Genomic DNA, 23,274 nt, shown 5'->3' on the forward strand with positions numbered 1-23,274 from the left:
CCTTCATTGTATACACGAAATTACTAGCTCACTGGACTGTTGTCCAGACAGGGCTCCGAAAATGTGTTCTGAGAACACAAATGTTCCCTGGAAAACACAAGCAAACTTAGAACAGAAAGCAAGGGAATAATCCTAATACATTATTATTACACCTTCTGATAAAACCTACAAATCATTTAGACCAAAATTTATTTGCAAGTAACTAAAAAGGCATTCAGACGCAGAGCTTCAGCACGCTCTGCTCTCGCTCCCTTCTCCAAGTTTTCTCCTTGCTGCTATCCAGCCAGCCCCGTGGCGCTGTACACCGGCAGCAGGCACAGCCTCCTCGCAGGGAGCACGCAGCCCGGGAACACCGCGTACTCCCAGAGGCATTACGATAATCTCATTTAAGGCACGGAACGCTGCGGCCATGCTCTGCACCAGAAAAGAATTTCTGTAGCCAGGCAGAGGGAGCAGCAGGCATTTTGTCACCCTGAAAAGGCAAGGCTGTCCTGTTCTGACAGCCGCTGCCCGTAGCTATCTCCTCTCTCCCCTTTTAAGTTGCTATGTGCGTGTAACCACAGCTGCAAAAAATGTTCTTCCTCACGTTTCTAACCAGAATTAGAGGCAGAGGTACAGCCACGCGTCCTGTTCTCTCCATCCCAGCTGCCCATCTCCAGCAGGGAGGGGGGAGCACCCTGTGAATGGGACTATGAGTAGGTAGGCTCAGTTTCCAAAGATTTGCTTCTAAATAACTGTGCCGTTTAACTCCTCCCTTTGCTGAGGCAGCAGAACATGAGATATGCACTTCTTACAGAGGCCTGAGCTTGCTTCTGGCATACAATAAATCCAACTGAACAAGCACCAAGACATCAAATTGTAAACTGAATCAGCTGAGCAGGGGCACTTTTTTGTACTCCTAACAAATCTCTGTACTGGAAACAGCCCAACAGACAGAGAAAACAAAACTCTCACAACACAACATCAGAATCCAAACAATGCACACAAGAAAAATATAAGAATTATGGATCAACAATCATCCTTCTCTATTCCCATCATCCAAAATGGGCCCAGGATGGCTACAGTAGAACAAGAGTCAAATTGCAACAGAAATATGAGGACACATGCTTCACCTTCAAGATTATTTTCTCATTAGTACATAATATTTCAATTCTGTTTAAGAACCTTGTTTTGTGTTTTTATGGTACCAGATCATTTGATTAATCTGGAATTAGTCTAAAATAACTTCCTCTGATATACTGTCCAATGTGATGCTTTACCTCTTGATTAAACACTGTTCAGTAAGGAACTTGATGCGTGGCATCATTGAGCATGTTGTACTAGAAATCTGGTTAAAATAATTAAGGGATTTTTAAAAATTATGTCAGTCTCAGAAAATTTGAAAGAATCCCAAAGACAAAAATTAAAGTACTGAATGAGATTGTTGAGTAGGCCTGCTCTTGTCCATCAAATGAAAAATAAGGTACCTGTCTAGAAACGGTGTTTTTCCGGCTGCGCAACCCCAGAACACTGCTCCTTCCCATTTCCCTCAGCCTGCTCACGCTGCACTAGCAAAACAGTCATTCCATAGGATCTTTCCTCTCCCCTTGTTCTGGATGTTATGCTTTGCCCTTCCAGGAGACACCTTTGCCTCAGATCCTGGATGAACTGACTGTTTCCTGTTGGAAGGGATATATTATATTTTTGCCCCAAGACTAGGCTGGAAGGACCGAAGAGGAGGCTCCTGAAGCCCATCCTCTGAGCCGCTGCTGGAGAACAGTGCTCACCACTCACAGGCAGAAGTCAGGACAAACAAAGGGCTGTTTGTACAGCACTTCCCATCAGCCCTCCCTCCCTCTTCTCATCCCCGAGAGCTCTAGCTCTCTCTGGGTACATCTAAAAAGATACAGCTGCCAAGAAAGTGCAAGGGAGTGAACCAGAAGAGAAAGGTACGTTTTGCTCCTGAAATTATCCTTGTCGACTTGTTCTGCTCCTTCTAGTTACAGAATACAGAATTAGAAATACATATGGGAACATGCAGAAGACTATTTGGGAGAAGCTGTTATATTGCAGGCAAGAGGCACCATTCAAGACAGTTGCATGGCTGGTATCCAGATCGAAATAATTCTTTTACTATCTTGCTTTTCTTTGAAGTTGGATGCTACATATTAACATCTGAAGTCACAGAATATACTATATTGCCTTCCAGTGCGCAATATAATATAGAGAGAGGTGTCTTCACAATGAATTGCTGTCTTAAAGACAACTCAATGGGGTTTAATGAGAACTCATTTTCTAGAAAGAATCATGGTATTGATGACAATTACAAAGCAGTAATTCATCCTCAGTGGAATAGCTGTTGTCCTTACATTGCACCAACTGTTCAAGTAAAATAGATTTAAGACTTTTCTTTTTAATGGAAAAAAATCTTTACAATATTATTAGTTATGCAGCTCTTGTGTAAAGATTTTTTAGTAATGCACTAATAAACCTAACGATCAAGCACTAACACACCTAAATACTAAATAGTCAGCATCTTATAGGTGTTTGTGAAAAGCAAACTTGACAAATAAATAAACACTAAAATACATTTCATTTTGAATCAGTGAAACAATTTTAATATGTATTTGCTTTTTAAGTGCAACTTGTTAACCTGGCATATGGCACTGGACAGATTGGAAAAGAATATACACCAAAAGTGTACTAATTGATATATTTCTTATTTTCAACATTAAGCAACTAGAAATACAGCCTACTTAAGGGGAAAAGAAGGGTATATTTAATGAAAGATTGATAATTTTTAATGGTTGATAGACCAATCTACAAATATTTCTATTCTCCCAACCATGCAGGATCTCTAGAAGTGCCAAAATACACATTTTGTGCCATTTCTCAGTTTTGTCTGCTTCTAACACCTGAGCTCCTACTGATACTGTGTGGCCTTTAAAGGACATCACTTCTCATGAACTATTACACTGTTGTTCTTGGACGAGGAGGCTGAGACTTGAGGTTTTCTCTTTAGTCTGATTACCTCTGCATCTAGCGGATCCAAAGACCAGACTGTGCCAAATTGCCTGGCAGATAATTCAAACACTCAGCTGAACAAGCAGAGACAGCACTAACTCCTGACTCATGCATATTCCCAAACTAGCCATTTTCCTTTAGGGAAAGTTCCAAACTGTTTCAAAGTACTTGTATTCCCAGGTGTACTTGGTCTTAAACTTTACTTATGCCACGTCAAAATGATCAAAATAATTAACTGAAAAGAACTTACGCAAATGCAAGCAGCTAATTTTTGGTAGTTTTAGATGGCTTTTACTCCTGATAGAATTTGAAAGTACAAAATCTTGATAGAGCAAGCTGGTCAGGCTTAGCATACCTGGAATTGTTATCTTTTCAGAAGGCTTTATTAAAAAAAAAAAAAGAACTATAAGAGGATGCTTGCTGGCAATGAACGAGTCTTTGAGCCCCATTAGCGATTGGGTTTGTTCATCACATTTTCCTTCTTTTATGAGAAAAGCCTATCTTCTGTGCTATGCAAAAGCAGACAATGCCTTTGACACTCATTTTGAAATAAACATGCACATACTAGCTCTGTTCTTTACCTAGGCAATCAGTGACACTCCAACATCTGTTCAACCACGCTCAGGAAAAGACGCTGCAGCAGTTTGTCAGACAGAAATGCTGTGTCTGAAAGGTCTGCTGAGTTTACCCGCATCGATCCTGTGCAGGGAGCTGATGAAACACTTCAGCTCCTTGGCAATCTTCCATCTGCAAACAGGGACTGTTCACCCCCAGGAAAGAAATATCTGTTTTGAGAAAGGTCTTTTGATGAGAAGTTAAAACACACAAATCCAAAACACCCCAAAAAAACCAACCAACCACCAGAGGAAATGTTTAAGCAGAAACAAAATTATATTTTTTCTGAATAATAATAATGTTTATCATTGGTAAGATGCAAAACTGGTCAGAGGAGCTGTCTGTCCATAGCTCTCCAGCATGTTGACTTTGCTAATACTGATTTCGGCACCCACCCATAGAAACCCTCCTGATGAAACACTACAGCAATATATTATTTTTCAAGGCAAGTAGTGAGTTACAGAATCACCTTAAAAAAAACTGTAGGTTGTGATTTTTGAATCTAATGATTTGACAGTGTATAGAGAATGTGCCTATTTTCCAGGAAGTTAATTCCTATAAATTTTGAGGAGATAGGCAGCTGGCAACAAATTCAAATGACCATTTCAGTTGAACTCCAGGTAGCGAAAGGTGACCTGAATTATTAGAAATTTTTAAAAAAGTCCACAGGAGCAAAGTATCATGAATGCCTAGTCCTCAGTAGATGAACACAGAATAGTCCAATTGCAGGAAATTTTCTTCCTTAAATACTTAAATAATTAAACTCAGCTATTTGAACAGAAAATTAAATTGTACTCCCTGAAACTGGCATTTATCTAGGTATAGTATAAATACCTTTTTTCTCTTTAAGCATTAGACTTCTCTGAGCAGAACCCTCATAACAAAAGTGTTTATACTCCTACAAAATTAAACCATAAATATAATAATACAGATTCTTTGCTCAAGTCTAAAAAACACCAGCCAAGGTTAGAACAATGTTTACTTTATTTGAGTAGTAGTTTTGAGGTCTAAAACTAATAAAGACAATATGTTATTCAATACTGCACTCTGAGGTAATTAAAAATAGATCCCCAAGGCTCCATTACTAGTAGTTTATAGGAGTCTTCTATTCAAAAGTTCCCATACAAGTTCATGAAAACTAAAAGGAATTATTCAATGAATTTTGCTTCTACAACAGAAGCCAAAAAATTACAGAAGAGCTTATTCTCACTTCACTCATGATCTTTAATATATTGGCCGCTTTTTAGTATTTTATTTGGCTAGTGATGTTCAAAAAACCCAAGTTTAAATATAAAAATAAATAACCAAAAAGCTTTGAGATGTTGTATTTTATCCTGAATATAAATCTAAATTTCCAGATTTTCTTACATGGCATTTTATTCATTGGCTGGAGAGATGGAAGATAAGGTAGCTGTGGTAAAGAAAACTACCTGAGAAAAATTACTAAAAACCACTGTAGACTGATATAATTAAAAGTTTACTGTTTGTTTTTCAAGAGTGATCTCAAGATTTTTACAAAGTAACCCATATTATATTCACACCTACAGCTGGCATACCTCATTTTTTTCCTTGCCTAGATAATAGCTCTATCATCTTAACTTCACCTTCGATAGTCTCTGATTAGACTCTGATTGTCTTACGTCTTGTTATTTTTGGGTAAACCCATTCTAATCTTCAGCCCCACAAGGAAGACCAGGGCTGGCCCATAACATCATGTCACGGCATCAATTCCAAAGCGCCAACAAGATGAAGGACAGCAAAGTCTTCCTTAAGTCTTACACAAGAAAAATAATGAGAACACAGGGTAGGTCCTGGGCAGAGCTGGTCATTCTTTAGGTTCATTTTCAGAGCAGAATTCCTATTTAAATTCAGTTAAGAGAACAGATCAATTTTGTTTGAGCATGAGGAAAGGTAAAAAACCCACTCTCTCTCCTAATGCCAGTAAAAGTTCAGTTAAAACCTTGTTGAAAATCCTAATTTAAACTTGAATGCAAGTTCAAGGATCCAAAGTTCTGTGGCATGGTCAGACCGTGCAAAGCAGCACAGAACAGGAGAGCTCATGTTAAACAAAACTATGGAAGCCTAGTGGCCAGCAGGAGAGATTTGCAAGGGACAATTTATCCCACCTTTTAAGAAACCGGTTAAACCATAATGACCTCCAGTAGCAAGACTCAACTAAGCAGTCTGCACTACTAAAAAAACCCAATAAAGAAGAGTCTTCATCATGCTGTATCACACCAGAGCCCAGGACTGCAGCACTTGGCAGCGCTGCAGACACTTTCGGCTTCCTCGGCTGCTTAATGCCTCAGTTTCTCACACAGCCCATGACACAGGATTCAATCAGCAAGCAGTTTTTCCACAACTTTGATGGGGAAGGATACTATTTATTTTACGTGAGTGACTCTTGCTTTGACAGGTAAAGTGGCCAGGAAGGCAAGGACACACACCCAGACATTTCCCCCTGGTTTGGTAGTAATCGATACAATCACTTACAGCACCAAGAAAACACGGCCAGCTCAAAGCAATTTTCTCAAGGTGAGAGGCCAAAGAAACAACAAAATTGCCAGCATCGGAAGCCTCAATTCCCAATGAAAGGATTCCCAAGGTTGCACAGAAAGTAATGAATATCAATTCTGCTGCAATATTATTTACCTCCTAGGAGGAAACACTCTCCAGCACTCAGGCTCAAATGGCCGAAACTTCACAGGAAAGAAAAATGCAAGGCAGAAAGCAAATCAGGGAAAGAGGTCTGTTCAGCAGCAATACCCGTGTCACGTACCTCGTTTCTCTTTAGCACCCTGCTGCGGGAAGCTTGGCAGAAATGAAGATGGTCTCGGTGCTGCTGCTGCTGCTGAGCACCCTCTTGGGCAGCCCCGCGGCGCCTTCCCAGCGCCCGGCTTGTTACAAGAGGGCCCTCAAGGAGCACAGCTGCCATACCCTCCCCGAGAGCAAGGAGAACCTCCGGCACATCGACCATGGTCTGCAAGATCACTTTTGGGAAGGGAAGGGCTGTGAGGTCATCTGTTACTGCAACTTGAATGAATTGCTCTGCTGCCCAAAGTAAGATCACAGTCATTTCACGTAAACTTGTACAGTTCTTCACAACTGCCCATTATATTGCCATCATTTTACAGTTTTCACAGGCGGAATAAGCTATCATTTTAAAGAAATTCATCACTTCAAATGGTTTGAAATGATACCAAGATATAGCAAATTTTGTGTCAGTTTGGAGGATTTGGTTTTAAGGGGCTCACCTAGGATGTGCTTAGTGTATTTTGTAAACCTCCCTGTCCTATTAACAGGGACTTCAGCACTTGAATCGTCCAACTTTTGACTCCTCTGTCTGATCCAAGCTAAGAATAACTATATCAAACCTTATTCACAGCATTTTGCAATGAAGATGTTTTCAGACCACAAAAAAATCCTTTGATTTCTCTTCCAGGGAAGAGAACTATATTGCGACTCTAAAGTGCATGCACATATGTCAGCTGAACAAGTCATTCTGTAAAAATAGCTGTTAAAAGCAGAAAAGCAAAGGAGGGCCACAGGGGCTCATACACACTCGTTTAAGGCAAGGCAAAGATTGAGCCCAAGAGCATCAACATTTCCCTGGCTTGCTCGCTCTGCTGACAAAGGTGAACAGTGAAGTTCTCACTGAACATGGGGTTTTTCTTGTGGTTACATAGAAAGAACATAAGTGAGATAAATAAACACCATCAGTGCACACTGGTTTTAGGTTATAAAATGTATTAAGAGGTATTATTTCATTCAGCTTTTCAGCAATATCTTTTCTTCAGAAAATTTGGATTAGAAATATCAACAGTTCAAAACTTACTAATACTTCAGAGGCAGCAAAATGTGATGGCATTATATAGGCAAACAAAAAAGATTTTTCATATGTGCTCCTCTTAACACTCATTTCTCAAGTCCCCTAAAATCCAATAAAGACAACTTTCCAGCACTCCTGTAGGGGACTCAAGTTAAACCAAGTGAGAAAGGCTTCTAAAGCTAAAAATCTCACAAACTCAGAGCTGGGTTTAAGTAAGATTTTCATCTTTAACTTTCCCTAAAACCAGATACGGTGTCCTCACCTTGAAGCACCCTTTGAGTCTCTAGCTTCAGGTTCTGAGCAGCATAGTAAAGCCTCTTCCTTTGATAAAAACACGGAGGAAAGTACTTCTTCCACCATCCCAAGGTACACAAGGCCTGCTTTGCATATGTGCTCTTGGGACAAACTGCACCAAAACAGTACGTGTGCACATGCCAAAGTCCTTTATTTTGATAATATGATCTATTGCTGAGTTTATTTTCTCAAAGTCAAAATATCAGAGTAGAGTTCTGCAACCCAGACAGCCATTGAAAGGTTTGTCATTGCTCCGACAGCAGGCCAGCAGAGGTAGAAACGCAGTATCCTCATCCAGACCTGCAGTTGCATTTGCATTTCTGGAAGGACATCCCACAATAATCCCACATATATTGTCATACATGCTAAAAAACATCCACAGCTGGACATGCACGTCATGTTAAAGCTCTAATAAACCTATGATCTAATTGTTTAAATATGCAATTCTATCTTTCAGGGATATTTTCTTTGGACCAAAGGTATCTTTTGTGATCCCCTGCAACAGTCAATGATTCAAGTCTGCAAGTGAAGATAACAGACATCATTCTACGATCATGTAATAATGTTTTCAAGGGGAAAAACAAAACTACCACCAACAAAAAGAACCATTTCCTTTCTAACCACAAGTCACTGCCTCACTTTACACAGTAGAAAGAGTCTCCTTTCTATACCTTTATGGAGTATCAAGTACACAAGAAGTTTTCTTTTCAAATCTAGTAGCTGACCTAATTTCCATAAAGCCATTTCCATGGTTTAACAGACTGTACAAGCTCCTAATGTATCCTAATATGCATCCCCCAGCAAAAAAGCATAACTCTTCTTACTCAGCACAATATCCTTAGCTAGTCTGGAAAAAGAAACTTCAAGCCTAAGCCTTCATGTTGTCAGGAACATGACTCTCAGAGCAACTTATGGCAGTGCAGCTTCCTATTCCATTATTGCCATCACAATTTAAAGCAGTTTTAAGCTGAAGCCACTCAGTCTCTGCCACTTCTGAAAGAGAGTCTCCCATGTTCTGTTAAGGCATCTTAAAACATATGCACATACAAAAGGCATGTATTTCCATATTTGAAAGTATTTCGCTGGAATAAAAAAAAAAAAAAAAAAAAAAAAAAGTAAAAATTGACACAAACAGTACTAAAGCACACTTGGGTCTTATGTTGAACTGGCCACCTGCCTTGACTATGCAATCTCTAAACCCTTAAACTGCTTGATCTTAGCATTGAACATCTAAAAACATTTGAACAACCAATTTTTAAATCAAGCTGTTTGAAATACAGTAGCCCAAAATCAAGCTTAAATGCTACCTTCTTTAGGCTAGCCCTGTAAGGCAATAGCTATAGAAAACTCAGAGATAATCACCTTAATATTTAAGAGGTATTGTGATCTATGAAATAGATGCAAAGAAACAACTTTTTGACCATTTTTCTGTTATCTGTATTAGCAGGTGTTGAGAGGTGACCACATAATTTCAAGCAGTCACCTGAACAAGCCAGGCTTACAGGCAGCAAAGCCTGACTTGCTGCCTTACACATATAAACTCTTTAGCTATCATCAGTCACATGGAAAGTGTGCAGTACTGAAGGAACTGTGCGGTCTTCTCCACTCAAAAAATGCACTGCTCACCTACTCATCTTACACATTGGCCCAAACTGCTACCACCAGTTTACCACACTTACTTCATGCGTCAGTATGAAATATCACCATGGCTGGTTTTCTTCTTGTTAGTAAACCAGGGTTGATACTGGGTGAGGGGGTGATTATACACAACCAATAATAAATGTTTCAAGTAAATCTGTGTGCACTATTTTTGCCCTACTGTTAAACAGTTTGTGTCACCAGGCTTTTCAAGCCTTGTTTGTGCAATTATTCAAGCAGATTAGAGTAATTTGAGCTTCCCACCAAATAATCAATTGATAGTAAAATAAACCCCTAAATTTGGCAACCCAGTGAAAATATCCCAAGTCAGTGCTCCACGAAAAAAAAAACAACTTATGGTATGTGCTCTTGTGTAAAGTCCTCTTTAGGGTATTTTAACAAGATTTTAGGTTATGTTAACTTCTGTTCCTTGTGCCATCATTTCTACAAGAATCACGTTGCATATGCCTGGCATTCAGAGCTTTGCAAAGCAGCCAGAGTAAAAAAAAATTAAGGTGGACACAAAGCTGGGTACTAAACCTGGTGGCTTTCAGTTACCTTTCTTCCATTACTCCTGGAAAATCCACAATCCACGGGGGCAAGATAGGGTCACTTAAGCTACTACTTTAAGACTGACCTACCATTGAAACTTGCTTTTGTTTCTTTCCCCACTCTTCTTCCCTCACACAGCTTCTTCTACAGGTCCTGCCAGGCTTAGGTGAGAATATTCAACCCTGTCATGCACGCAGAAAAAAACTCACTCTATCCTTTAGCTGTCCTATCCATGACTAGGTTCCCTGGCTTTTTATGCAATGTGCACTTTGAAGGCAAGAAGCTTGAATGTGTGCAAAGGACATTTAGTAAACAAACTGACAGTCCCTGCCATGAAATGGGCATGAAAACGTATCTTCAAAGGAGCACCAATTTTAGCTGTCACTAGCTAGATATCACTGACTTGAACTTAGGCCAGCACTGCAGAACTGTACTGTGGAAATACATAAAGCGGTACAAGTGAAAGAAATCATACCACTGAGATACTGGGAAGGCAGCCAGTGCGAGTTTAGGGTTTATCATCATTCAGTTCTATCCAAGCATCACAGGTCAAAAAAAGCAAAGTGAAGCATCTCAGTTGTAATGATGCCAGCAGAGTAGTGATTTTCAAAAAACCTCAAAAGATTACCATCAAGCAGATTAGATCACAGACATAAAGCTTTCTCATTTTTCCCAAATTAAGAAAAAGCTTACAAACATTGGATAAGGTTAGAAGTTGCAATGAATGCTAACTGAACAAGCTGAAGCCATGTCCTCCTCAGCTTCAAGATGAAAACTGTTTTCCTTCAGCTTTTTCTTCACGCTCTGTGCACAGCTTTAAGCAGAAAGAAATCATATTCTATACACCACACATTTAGACTGGCACAATAGTTGACAATACAAGAAGTCATTCATAATTCCATCTTCAACATCAGAATTTTCTAAGACAATCAATTGGAAGCCTAAGTATTGCTGGATACTATTCTCCATAAGTTACCATAAAGTTTGGGTTTATTGAGAGGAGTTTGCTCCCTTTAAACAGGCCTGAGCTAATCCATGCAATGAGAAAGAAGCAGCGTGCCTTTTAGAAGGGACTGTATTGACCCCACACAGGCTTGACTGTCGTTCTCCAATTAAGTTCTTAGCAGCAGTCCATGCAGACAAATGGAGAAGTCAGCAGGTAAAGGATTTCTTACCAAGTCAAAAGATTTCTCAGCACAGTAAGCTGCAGCAGTCTCTTCATCTGTACTTATAGCTTTGAAATTCGAGAGCTGCATTTTTTTCCATTTTAATATAGGAGCAGGAATGCCTCAGTGCTTGGAAGCACGTATCTCCACCATGACAAAATGAATAAACAATTTAGAAAATCCTCCAATTCTTATTTCTGAAGGGGGAAAAGAAGTGTTACTCAGCCATTTCTGCCCAGCTAAGAACAGAACTGACACTTAAAGACTTTTACCATAGGAAAAAGAACCTATTGACAAGTCTGCTACAGCTTTTTTTAAAGGCATTGCATCATGAGCACTTGAGGTACATTTATAAATATATCCTTGGCACATTTTAATTGAAAAATATTTTAATATTATTACATACTTCATCAAAGCTTTACTATTAGGTACAAGTATCATAGAATATGCTGAGCTGGATGGGATCCGTCAGGATCATCGAGTCCAACTCATTAAAATTACAGACACACCCATTTGAGCAACAATATCAGTGATATTTATTTAAAATACTTTTGCTGAGGAAATTTGTTTCATAAGAGATGGTTTTCAAACAAGTCAGCAAGGTTATGAAAAATAATACAGGCAAACTCTCTCATGAGAAAAAGTTACAAAGAAAGCTTTCGTATATCAACAAAACCTCAGTCTTTTGATTTGCAGCCTGAGTCTCAGTCCCAACCTTTTCTGCCTAATGAACCCCACTATCCATCTTTAGATCTGGTTTGTTCTTGTCATTCTTCACCGAGTAGATGAAGTACGTTAAGGTGTCCTTTTCATTCACTGGAATTGTCCTAAAATGGCAGCCAATTATCTATAAAGGAAGAATGCAAGGAAATTAAATAATCACTCTTACATGCAAAAACTGAAGATTCAAATTAATATATACCACAATAAAGTGTAAAACACTGATTTAGGAGCTTACAAGAAAAGGAAATGTTGCCTCTCTTCAGAAGTCTTTAGTAGTCATAGAAAGATAAATAGGAACCATTTTATTGATAACTGTGAACTAAATGTAGCAGACTGTATCCCTAATTTCCAAAGTAAAAAGTTGAGAAATTTTTCAGGGAAAAAAAAACCCCTCAAAGATATCAGAACAATCATGAGACTATCATTACATCTGTTTAGTTAAAGCTTGAATATAACAGGTAATGACTACAGAATATCAACAGTGACAGCACAGTTATGAGAGACTGCTGCTCGAGAAGTGGTTTCTGCATCAAATCACACAGAGAAACATCTAACATAACACAAGATTTATCAGAGAACTATAATTGAACATTCACCTCTTCAAAACAGAGCTATCAACGAAAATTCACCATGCTGTAACCATTGAAATATGACAATCTGTAAGCAGTTCTTGAATCACTTGTCATTTCAGCAGTCCTTCCCTCCATCAAAATGAACATCAGCTTTAAAAGAAAGTTGCAAAATATTGCAACTGAATCTGTTCTCTGGCTTTTTGCCAGATAGGTAATTAAAATTATGAAGTGAAAAACATGGGACTACTCACTTAAGCACCACAGGATATAAGAATAAACGTTTACCCTAACTAAAAAGTTAGGAAGCTTTCTAAACTCTACCCCAAAAGCATTCATAGAGAAGCAGTTTGACACAGTAATTTGAAATGAACTTTCAGTAACAGCTAGAGCAGTGTCTGTGGTATGTGAGGTATGACTACAAGGAATCCAATGTTCTGTATATTAAGGAAGCTCTGTGGCTATGGCTCACAAACACCTGCAGGTTAGACAAATCAAGCATGTGGCAGAAGCAGCTTTGCCCCTGCACACCACGCAGCACTGGAATAACCTAGTGCAAGTATCGTATGAGCTGTACCTAAAGCAGACCCTTCCAAACACCAGTTTCACAGAACAAAAACTGCTCGTGCTTTCTCAATTAACAGTCTGCTAATTCAAGAGCTAACCTACATATAAGAATATGGAAGACTGATTTTGCATTCTTACACTTAGTGGCAACAGGACTATTCTTTTACAGTTCAGCCTTCAGATCAGCCATACCTTTAAAGCCTTGCTTTTAGTCCACACAGATTAAGGAGAGATGAAAGTGTCTGCACCTAAATACAGCTGAATGTATCACTGCACGAAAGTGAAAAATCAGTAGCTATACCTTCCTGTTAAGATCACCAGCTCTTCCACTTAGTTACATCAATACGTTGTGACTGCACCTTTGCAGCACTAAAGAATTCCTTTAAAATTGCACTCATGCGAAGCAAAGATGCTAACGTACAGCTGTACTGACATGCAGCTTCAGCACTTTTAGAAACAGTAAATTCCATACAATTCCAGTTTTCTGACAGCAGATTCCAGTGGTTTTAACTGAATTAATTATCAATAGAAGCATGGTTTTTTTCAGGTTTCTGTACTTGACATATACAGAAACCTATGGTTGCAGTAACTAGCTTTTTAAAGCAAAGTCTGAACCTTACCAGAACTTCACTGACACCTCTCAGTTTCTAGTTCTTTTCAGCAGGACATTTGAGGTAAAGCTGTGATTGATGCACAGACAGAATAAATCCATGATTCTATGATATGCAGAGGCATGAAAATCATCTTAGTGTTCCAGCTTAATACTGTGCTTTTAAGCAGCCAACAATCCTTTTGGAAGTTAAGAGTCCCTCCTCTGGAAAGCTTTTACTTTTGATTTACTTGGCTCAGGAGCTGTGGCCAATGAAGGAAGCTAGATAAGCAGCTCCCTTTTGTTCTCCTAAAATCCAGATTATATAGGCACTTTATGCAAGGATCACAGTGTATAGAAAACCACATGCCACAGCAAGTTGCATTTTCTATTATGGGAAACACTCATACATACTTCAACAAGCTGTGCTTTGTTAAGTCCCGGTCTGGTCTGTAGCTTGAAGTGTCTTTTGTACCTTCGAAGTGTGTTTACTTGTAACTGATATAAATCAACCTAGAAGAAAAGAGGGGAAAGGGGAAGAAAAAAATCTAATATAACTGAAAAAAAAAATCAGTCATTAATAGTTCTCCTGACAAAAACATTTTGGAAACTCACAGATACGCAAGTGTAAACAGTCAGCTCAGCAGATGTCATTTTGACGAAAAACAAACCCCACCCTGCACCTTCCAGCAGAAAGGAAAATAGCCCAGCTCCGTTTAAGAGTACTTTGTTGTTACTGAGCATGCCTCTACCTCCCTTTAGCTGTGGACAGTATTTAGAACTCATTATTGTACTTATCTGTTCTGGGTTTTTTTGTTTGCTTCCCAGTTCCAGCACAACAACATAAACCCCAACAGCAACTTTGATATAACATCTATGAAGGTGCTGATCCAAAGGACACCCCTATATTGTGATTGTGATTTCAGCCATTAAATCTTACGTAGATTACACATAAGACACAGCACATCTGCACCATGAAAGAGCACATACTAGAATCAGGACAGAGTCTAGAGCACAAGTGTTCTTGGCTTGAGGAGAGAAAAGAAAACAACTGCTCTTGCTCTCCACATGTATCTCTGCTACACACGCAAAATGCAGGAATTATGTGCATGGGCATAACTGTTCAAAACTATTTCTCAGTGTCAGTCAACAGTTGAGAGAATTACACAAAGTCCTCTCAAGGATACAAATACACAGCCTTAATCCACTACTGGGTCAGTTTTGAATCCTATGTACCCTGATCAGTCACTTCTCCCAGCAACAGCTTACCCTCCCATCCTCCCTGACAACCTAAGAGAGCTTAATCAGATGACTGAATGGGAGAGCAAGCTCAAAAAGCAGGCTGAATGAGAAGTTCTATTAGGTCAGTTGCAATTACAACAGTATTCTCTAAATGCACTGCATTAAAGATTGATGAAGGCATTCATTTTTATTTAACAGCCTTACTGCAGAACACTTAAAACAGCAGTGCTACTGCACACTTGGCAACCTGGCCAGACTTGAAGTGAGGCCACCTTGCCTGATAAAGGATGGTATGGTGTTTCTGAAGTTTACATAGCATTAAATTCAACTTCCCAAGTCACAGTGGGCAAGTCACCCTTGCTGCATCATGCAAAAGAGGAACAGCAGCTTTTCACCAAATCCAAGAAGCTTCCAGTATTGCAGAAGTGTCTTTTCCTCCTGTAGGAATCATTTCCAACCAGTAAAGATGGTCATGACTGAGATGGAAACAGGAGAGCCCTACAACTGTTCACAAGAATGATACTTTTTTCCTTACCAAATTGGTAATAAGTGAAAAAAAAAAGGTGGTCAAGGGCAAACAGGTATCTAAGGCATACAGTAATTACAAGGAATGAACACGCTGCCCTTGTCCACACAGCCAGCTGACACTCCTCAAAATAGTTCCCAGTTTTCTTTTTTGTAATAATACTGTTAAGAAGAAAAAAGCTTGTTTTCTTGCTCTGGATATATCTGTCAGTAGTGACATGTTTTATAATCCTAGCATAAGAAAACAAAACAGGCTTCCAGGAGAGCTGCAATTACACAGTGTCAGAGAGCAACCTGAAGTCACTCACAGCACTAGCTTTAGAAAGAGCTTTCCAAGAAACAATCCCAGATATTTAACAGACAGACAACACCACCCAGCATCAAACTACTTTCAAGCTCCTAAAATCCTCTTATGCAGAGCCTTCAGACTGAGGCCTCGTGCCCAAAGGCACAGATTCCTGCACAAAGTTTCCTCACTTACTTGCTGTTATCTGCAGATGCTGACCATAAGGATGCCATTAAATTAACACTTACAGAGCAATTTCTGAAGAATGTTTTAACAATCCCTCTCAGAAGGGACCACATAGGCATAACAGACTGATCAAAATTAACACACTGTGGAGCACCTGCTAAGCAACGCTGTAGCAGAAATAAACGAAATAACCCAGAGCACGTGTAAGAAAAAGAGCGCCTTATGTTCAAGACCATCCCATTACACTATGAAAAAAGTTGAACGCTTAGGTTCCTTTATTTTAATGGGTCAGATTTCACTGGTGTGCAGTGGAGAAAAAAGGTTGAAAATACACTGTATTTCTCTACTCCACTCCTTCACAGCAGAGCTTCCCAAATGGCTCTTCCCCCCCACAGTGGGGCAGAAACAAAGCTATCATCATTAAACTCTCAGTGTTTAAAGTGACTAAGGCAAAGGAGTAATTGCCAAGGGCCATCTGCAATACATTTAGCACAAAAGAAAGGTTTGGAGGGGCAGGACAGAGAGGCATTTATATCCCAAGCACTATGTGCAATTCCCTCCAGGTTGTCAGGTCCTGCAGAAGATAAGAGTTCGATGGTATGTGGCAAAGCACTAGGGAGAAGAGGAAGCTGAAAACAGCAGATTTCTGAGAGAACCACCAGACACTTAAAAAATAGAGACTCTTGTTCATTGTACTCTGCAGCATTTAATCAGAAAACATGCCACAAAATTCAGTTAAATTCGGTTATATTAAGAAGAGTGCGAATTAAGAATCTTCCCTTTCCCACACGTAAGGTAAGCTGTAAAAGTGAGAGAATGGTGTTGGTGCAGACTCGGTGTCATTAAGAAGCTTAACACAACAACTCGGAAAAAAAAAAAGATCAACTGTTTAGCTACCTCTGGAGTGTCGATGTCTTGGACTGGTGAGTCACCATCATCATCGCTGCCTTTCCTCTTTCTTCTGTTTCTCACACTCTGAATTAAATTTTTGTGGAAGTCACAAATGTACAGATGTCTTGCCTGGAAGAATGAAACGACGTCTTTCAATCAAACCCTTGCAGTGTATCTCCCAGACTAAAGTGCACGTAGACAGGCAGCCCCTAAGCACTCACAGCCACATTAACAGGGTTGAGGAAGCTTTTCTACCGGCTTCTTCTAAATGGAGAGTGTGCTGCGCTGCAGCTCGCTGCCACCGGCTGGGCCCCGAGCTGGCTGAAATGCAGCAATCTGCCGCTGCAGCAGTGCCAGGCTGCGGAGCCACGCAGCACAGCCCTCCCTCCCTCCGGCCGCGCATCGCCCCGCGGGGGCCGGGCAGCACGCAAACAAAAAACAAGCTTTCAGTCGTTCTCTGCGGGGCTAAGAGAAGGCTCTCATTTCCCCAGCTATATCCTCCCCTCCTTGTTTTACTTCCGCTACCCGGCGTGGTCACGCAACAAGACTTATTTTTACTTTCTTTCTTTTAACCAAGTTTCCCTTTCGGGGGGATCTGCAGGCTTTGGGAGATCTCGGTGCGTACCAGCCCGGAAATCCCCAGGTTCGCGTGCTTTTAAGCGCAAATGAGAGCCCGGGGCAGCGCTGGGTACGGGGCTGCAGAGCCGGGCCGGGGTCGCTCGGGGAGCACGCAGCTCCGGCCGGGGCGCTCCCGCCGGCAGCCCCACGCCGCAGCCCGCCTCGCCCTCCCGCGGCACCCGGCGAGGGCAGGCGCTCTCCCGGCTCCCGGGCATCCCACCCCGCTGGAAGGCGGCCGGCCCCCACCCCGCCGCCCGTGCCGAGCCGCGCTGCGCGGGGCCCGATGGCTGCCGAGCGGAAGATAAAGCGGCACGGGAGACGTGCGGCGCTGCAACACGAGGCGGGGCAGCGAGCGCGGCCCTCGCCAGCAACACAGACAAACTAGCGCGCCGGGAGCCATGCAGGCTCCGCTCCGGAGAGCGGCGGCGCTTCCCGGCCACGCTTACCCGCGCCCCGGCTACAGGAGCCGAAGCCCAGGCTCTTGGGGCTAGAGGGGACCCCAGGAGCAGGCAGGAAAGGCGGGCGCTGCCCCCCGCCCGGAGGGACTTTCAGGCAGCGCTCCTGCCGCGCCAGCCAAACTCGGCCGTGCTAAGGAAAAGAGGTGGGAAGGGGGAACGAACACTTCGCCGCCGCCAAACACCCCTCCTCCCCCACTAAACTTGATTAAAAGTCCCCCAACCAACTAAGACACAGATGCAGCGATCTACCGGCCGCTTTTGTCCGCCCGCCCCGCTGGCTGCCCTGGCGCGTCCGCCCCTCGCGGACTTACGCTCTTGTCCAGCTCGATCTTCACCTTCTTCTGCGAAATGCTCTTCTGGATGCGCTTGCTGAAGCTGGCGTTGCCGGCGGCGCGGCCGCATCGCTCGCCCTCCTCCCGCAGGCAGCACAGCTGCCCGGCCCCGGGGCCGCCCGCGCACCCACCGCCCGCCGAGCCCGCGGCGGCGGCCGGACCCAGCCCCGGCGGCGCTGGCGGCGGCGGCACCTCCACGACGGAGCCCGCATTGCCCACCACCGCCGCGGCGGCGGGGTCTGCCCCGCGCTGGGTCACCTCCTCGGGGGCGAAGCCGTTCATACCCGGCGCCACCGCCGCGGCCGGCGGGATCCCGCCCCGCACCAAACTTCCCCGGCGAGGCGCCGCGGCCCGGCGGGGGGCTCCCCCGCTCCCTGCCCGCCTCCCTTCAGCGGCGGCACCGGGGCGCGAGTCCGCCCTCGAGGGCGGCCAGCCCACGCGCTACGGAAAGGACTCTCCCCGCCGGCAGCCGCCGGCCGAACCCCGCGACTACCGGAGCGGCGGCGGCGGAGCCCCGCGGGCCGCCCCACTTCCTCCTTCTCCCCCTGTCATGTGGAGACTCTTCAGCTGTTTCCTATGTAACAACAGCAACCTGCCGCCCCGCCCCGCCGGGCCCCGCCCGCCGCGCATGCCGGCTGCCGCGCGCGGCCCCACGGGAAGCGCAGTTCCCGTCCCGGCCGGCGCGGCCGCAGCGCCCGAGGGACAGTGCGGCGGCGGGAGCGCGGCCGAGGCGTCAGCGGGGGGCGGGATGCGCTGCGGCAGACACTTCTTCTTTCCGCTCCGCTCCCTTTCCCTCCCGTGTGAGACCGGGCCTGCTGCCCGTGATCGGCGGCAGCGGCGGCTCAGGCCACCTTTAAAAAGCCCTGTGCGCCAGCCTCTTTCTCCCCCTTCCCGCGCCTCCCCGGCGGCTCCGCCGCGGGATGTGAAAGGGCGACCCCAGAGGGTATCGCGTGTCGGAGCTGCGGCTGAGAGCGCACCCGCGCTCCCACCGACGCGGGGCCGGCAGCCTCCTCTCGGCTCTCGGCGGCACCTCGCTGTGCCGCAGCAGCTCCCCCCTGTTCACTTGTTCTCGGTCTAGTGTTTCAGCCGACACCGGCACTGCTCGTTCCGGATCGTCTGTCTCCTGCCTTCCGTCTTGGCCTCTTCCCTCCCTGCCTCGCTGCCTCCTTTCTTCTCCGCTTAGTGCCGGCCATGGCTGGCGGCGGCTCCCGCCGGCCGGAGAGCGCGGCGGGCTGTGTCCGGGCGCTCCTGCCCCGCCGCTGCGGGAGGGAGCTCCGCGGAGCCGCCGCGCAGTCGCCGCCGGCAGAAAACAAACGAAGCTCCGGCCTTTGTTAGAACTGCTTTTACAACACACGTAGTCAGAGCTTCGTCCGGCGTTCCTATGGCAAAGCCCTCTGAAGACAAGGGCGACTTACAGTGCGAGGTTCCAGTTTTGTCATTTAAAAGGACTTTTTGTTAGTAAAGGTGACTCTAAGAACAGACTTGAGAATGCAGAATTATTTTCGCTAATGATGAACCAAGACCTTGCTGTGCACACTAGACTACGTAGAATAGACACTGAAAATACTTGACAAAAGCAGGTGTTTTTAGTTTTGAGGCTTTATAGAGCTACATAAGAGATGCGTTGGCATTAAATGATTTAACAATTCAGCTGTTGACAGCAGAGTGGCAAAAGCAGCAAGCTCTGATCTACTGTCCTTTCAAGCACATTCAAAGGAGGCGCAAGGAAGGGAGAGGTTTTGCTTTCCCTTTGAACTCCCGCAAATATTCCTTTAAATCTCAGGAACGGCATCTGAGCTTAGCGTGCTCAAAGCGCAGTGATTTAATCGCTGACATATTTGACCGTATTGCTTGCTGTGCGTTTCCAGCTTGAAGAAGGAGAGGAGTAGCAGGGAGGCTGGTGAATAATTCAAGGAGACACAGATCCTGCGTAAGCCAAAGTTCTGCGTGAGCCGGGAACACGATTATAGAGCAGTTTCAGTTTGTGCTGCAGATGGCTCCTTAATCTGATTGCGTAACCGGGCATTAGAGAAGAAGGGTAGGTCCCACTGTCGCAGATGAATGAAGGATACAGAACTAAAGCTAAACTGAGCATAAAGTCACAGCAGTTAGCCACAAGGCACGTTTTAGTGATTAGTGAGGGGAATAGGAGTGTTGGAAAAAATACTGAACTCTGCTTTGTAACCAGCCAAGCTAAAGACTGTCTAATACCTAGGTTTACTTCTACACTCTGCTGCTGAGCAATCTCAGGCAGCAAAGGTTTAACTCAGTTTTTGAGTTTCTCGTAACTTCAAACTTTCAAAAACTGTAATAATGTTAAGATAAAAAGGAACAAAAACCCCAATAACAATCATAGCAGACCTTAAAATTTGAGAATATAGGAAGCATCATTCAGGAAAAGTGGGGCAAGGGTGAGTTCCAGGAATTTTTCTGTGGAAATGTGGGTCATGAATAGCAATTTTTAGACTCTCTTATGTCTTTTGAGGTCTCTTTGTTTTGGTTTTTTTTCAGATGGATTGACCTTACTGTGAGCATAAAATATGTTAGTCTGGGTCTGGCTGCTGTTGTTTCGTTTGATGGAAAGATCATTTATGCATTTTAAAAGTTTCTGATCCTCTTTGTATAGTTTGGGAGCAGTTAAAAGCCTGATTATATTACACAGCTGTGCTTGCCAAGATGCTAATTTATAAGTGTAATTTCAAGTAAAGTAGTATCATAGTTTCATGATTAGGTCACGATAAGTGAGTTGTGGGACTTAGGAAGATGGTTCTGCTTCTGCTCTAAGCTGCTCATTTCCACACTTGTATCCTGTGCTTCTTTGTGCCCATAGAAACATTTCTGTGGCTGCACAGCAAACTCTATTGGGTTACAACTAGACCAGCAAGAAGAAAAATTGTTTAGATTTAATCCTGACCTGCTTTACCACTTAGTTACAGGATGATGCAGTAGAAGGGCAGGATCGTGTGATTGGGGATGGCCTCCTCATTTGGTATGAGCATCTACTTACAGTAACAAAGAAATCATGTCACTTTTAATCTTGCATCACACGTGGGATGAAAAATACAAAGAGCTGCAGCAACGTGGGCTTATCAGGCAGTATGATGCTTACTACAAAATGGATTTGCAAACTTTCATGAAGCTCAGGCTACACAAAATAAAAGGAAAAATCATTGTGGAATATGTTGTCTAAAATTACAATTATTTAACATAAACTCTGGTAATGGCTGCCATAAGTTTTCAGATATAAATAAAGCATGTATGAGGAGATATTTTAAATAAACATAAAAATATGCAGCATTGCAACCATATCCTTATTAAACTTGAAAAATTAAATCAGTTCAAAGGAAAGAGCAGGTCCAAACCAACCACCCTGTACATGACATGTTGCTAGTACTCACAGCAGAGCTGAGCAGTACAGAAGGCAGCAGTAATCTCTATCCCTTGGGGGTGCCAAGAACACAGCATGGATGACTTGTAAGTGACATGCAGAAAGAGCAGGAACTACAGCATCCCAAAAAGTCTGTCTGAATTCACAGCTCCCATGCTCTGAAGTCAGTGGGACTCAGTGGCCCCTCCTGGCACTGAGGCAGGCCAGGCACAGGTGGGAGCCTAGCAGCTTGTGCTTCTCTGAGATGCCATATGTCTCAGCTCCTGTTAGCTTTTGATTGATGTGTTTTGTAATTTAAGAGAGAATGATAATCAGAATACATCACCTTGGATATATTGCAAGCACATTGCAAACGCATTACTAGTAATCAATCCTGGAAGATAAATGTGGCTTGTAGCTTTGTATGCATTTCCATGGCATAAAGTTCAGCTGGGGAGGTTGATTCCCTTCCCCAGCAGGTACCATTCACTTGAAGTCCAAGGCTACATTAGTGCACTCATGTTCAGCACCTGAAATTATGCTGTTAGCAAAAGGAATAAAAAGGAAAACTACTGGTATACAGTTTTCAGCAAACATACATTTTATTTGTTATGTATTTTAACTACTTCAGTGAAAAAAGATTCCTTTAAAACACTTGAAAAATTCTGCACATTCCACCATACACCCTGGTGGTTTTAATAAAAAGCAACCTACTTGATAAGCATTCATAGGTTGTAATAAAGAACAGTGACCAAATCTCTCTTTCTTTACCAGAAACAAGTGCTATTCTTTTTATTTTTCTTCTTTTTTTTTTCTGATTTTTAAAAATATCTCATTTTCCTTTCCCACTCCAGCACCACCTAACCTGTTGCTCTGCTTCAAACTTACTGTCCAAATTTGTTAAAGCATAGACCCAAAGCATAGGAATATTGGAACTTGCCTACTGACTGTAGTTTTTTTAATTCTTTACATGTTTTAGGCTAGGATAGTTAAAATACAATTTCAGATAATTAATTGTATAACAAAACCTTATCTGTATTAGTATACATAGAGCTTGTTGTATATGGTTCAAGAAGTACAGTAATAGAAAAAAAAATCATAAATTTAACCAGAATTATTTCCAGGTCTGAATCCAGCTGAAGCCAGTCTTTCTTCTTTAAGCATTTGGCCTTGTACAATGGAAACGCAAGATGTATGAAAGAGTGTATATATAATACAGGCATTTATTAAAAGATTTAAAGCAGTAAAGAAGGTCCAAAACTACACATTTTAAGAATAATTTAGGATTAAAACTGATAAACCCAGGTACTGTAAGACCTTTAAAGATTTGTAATACAGTCCCCTTAATGGTTTGTGCAAATTCTCTTTCACAATAAGCCATTAGTTACAGGAACCATCAAAGGAGCTTCTGGTAGAAGGCATCGTTCTTAGGTGCAAAAGTTATGTTACATTCTTTGTTAAACGTACTTGACAAATTGTTCACTGGTGGACTTAACAATGGATGAGTTAGGAGAGAGAGCTCAAATACAATCACCACACAGAAGCAGAGAAGCCAACCTCCAGCTTTGCCTTAGGCACCCCTCACTTTCAACACCCTTCCTCCTCCTCCGAAGCCTCCACTCGACCCAAGTGCACCTCCATCTGCTTGTTTCATAGTCACTCATCTCTTGTTCATCCAGGTTGCTTTGATTAACATTTTGTTTCACAGTATATGAGACTGCACAGTTAGAAAGAGACCCCACTAAATCATCACTCATGCTCTTCAGAAAGGTAAAACAGCTCTCTGAAACATATTGTGGAAAAGTATCACCCCCAGAGGTTTTG

At 42.8% G+C, this 23,274-nt stretch overlaps 2 protein-coding genes across 2 annotated transcripts; one reads left to right on the plus strand and one right to left on the minus strand.

Moving 5' to 3' along the window:
- The first annotated feature begins 1,840 nt into the window (after positions 1 to 1,840).
- SCRG1 (stimulator of chondrogenesis 1) lies at positions 1,841 to 9,410 on the plus strand. Its single transcript, XM_066317600.1, has 3 exons — positions 1,841 to 1,928; positions 6,413 to 6,678; positions 8,199 to 9,410. The coding sequence occupies exons 2-3, from the start codon at positions 6,440 to 6,442 to the stop codon at positions 8,251 to 8,253; spliced, it is 294 nt and encodes a 97-aa protein (XP_066173697.1). The 5' UTR covers positions 1,841 to 1,928; positions 6,413 to 6,439; the 3' UTR covers positions 8,254 to 9,410.
- Positions 9,411 to 10,707: 1,297 nt separating this feature from the next.
- On the minus strand, positions 10,708 to 18,646 carry SAP30 (Sin3A associated protein 30). The gene is made up of 4 exons (XM_066317599.1): positions 18,063 to 18,646; positions 16,682 to 16,804; positions 13,960 to 14,058; positions 10,708 to 11,944 (listed from the first exon to the last, which is right to left on the minus strand). The coding sequence occupies exons 1-4, from the start codon at positions 18,363 to 18,365 to the stop codon at positions 11,822 to 11,824; spliced, it is 648 nt and encodes a 215-aa protein (XP_066173696.1). The 5' UTR covers positions 18,366 to 18,646; the 3' UTR covers positions 10,708 to 11,821.
- Positions 18,647 to 23,274: the final 4,628 nt, after the last annotated feature.

This window comes from Sylvia atricapilla, chromosome 4 (assembly GCF_009819655.1).
Source record: "Sylvia atricapilla isolate bSylAtr1 chromosome 4, bSylAtr1.pri, whole genome shotgun sequence".
NCBI lineage: Eukaryota > Metazoa > Chordata > Aves > Passeriformes > Sylviidae > Sylvia > Sylvia atricapilla.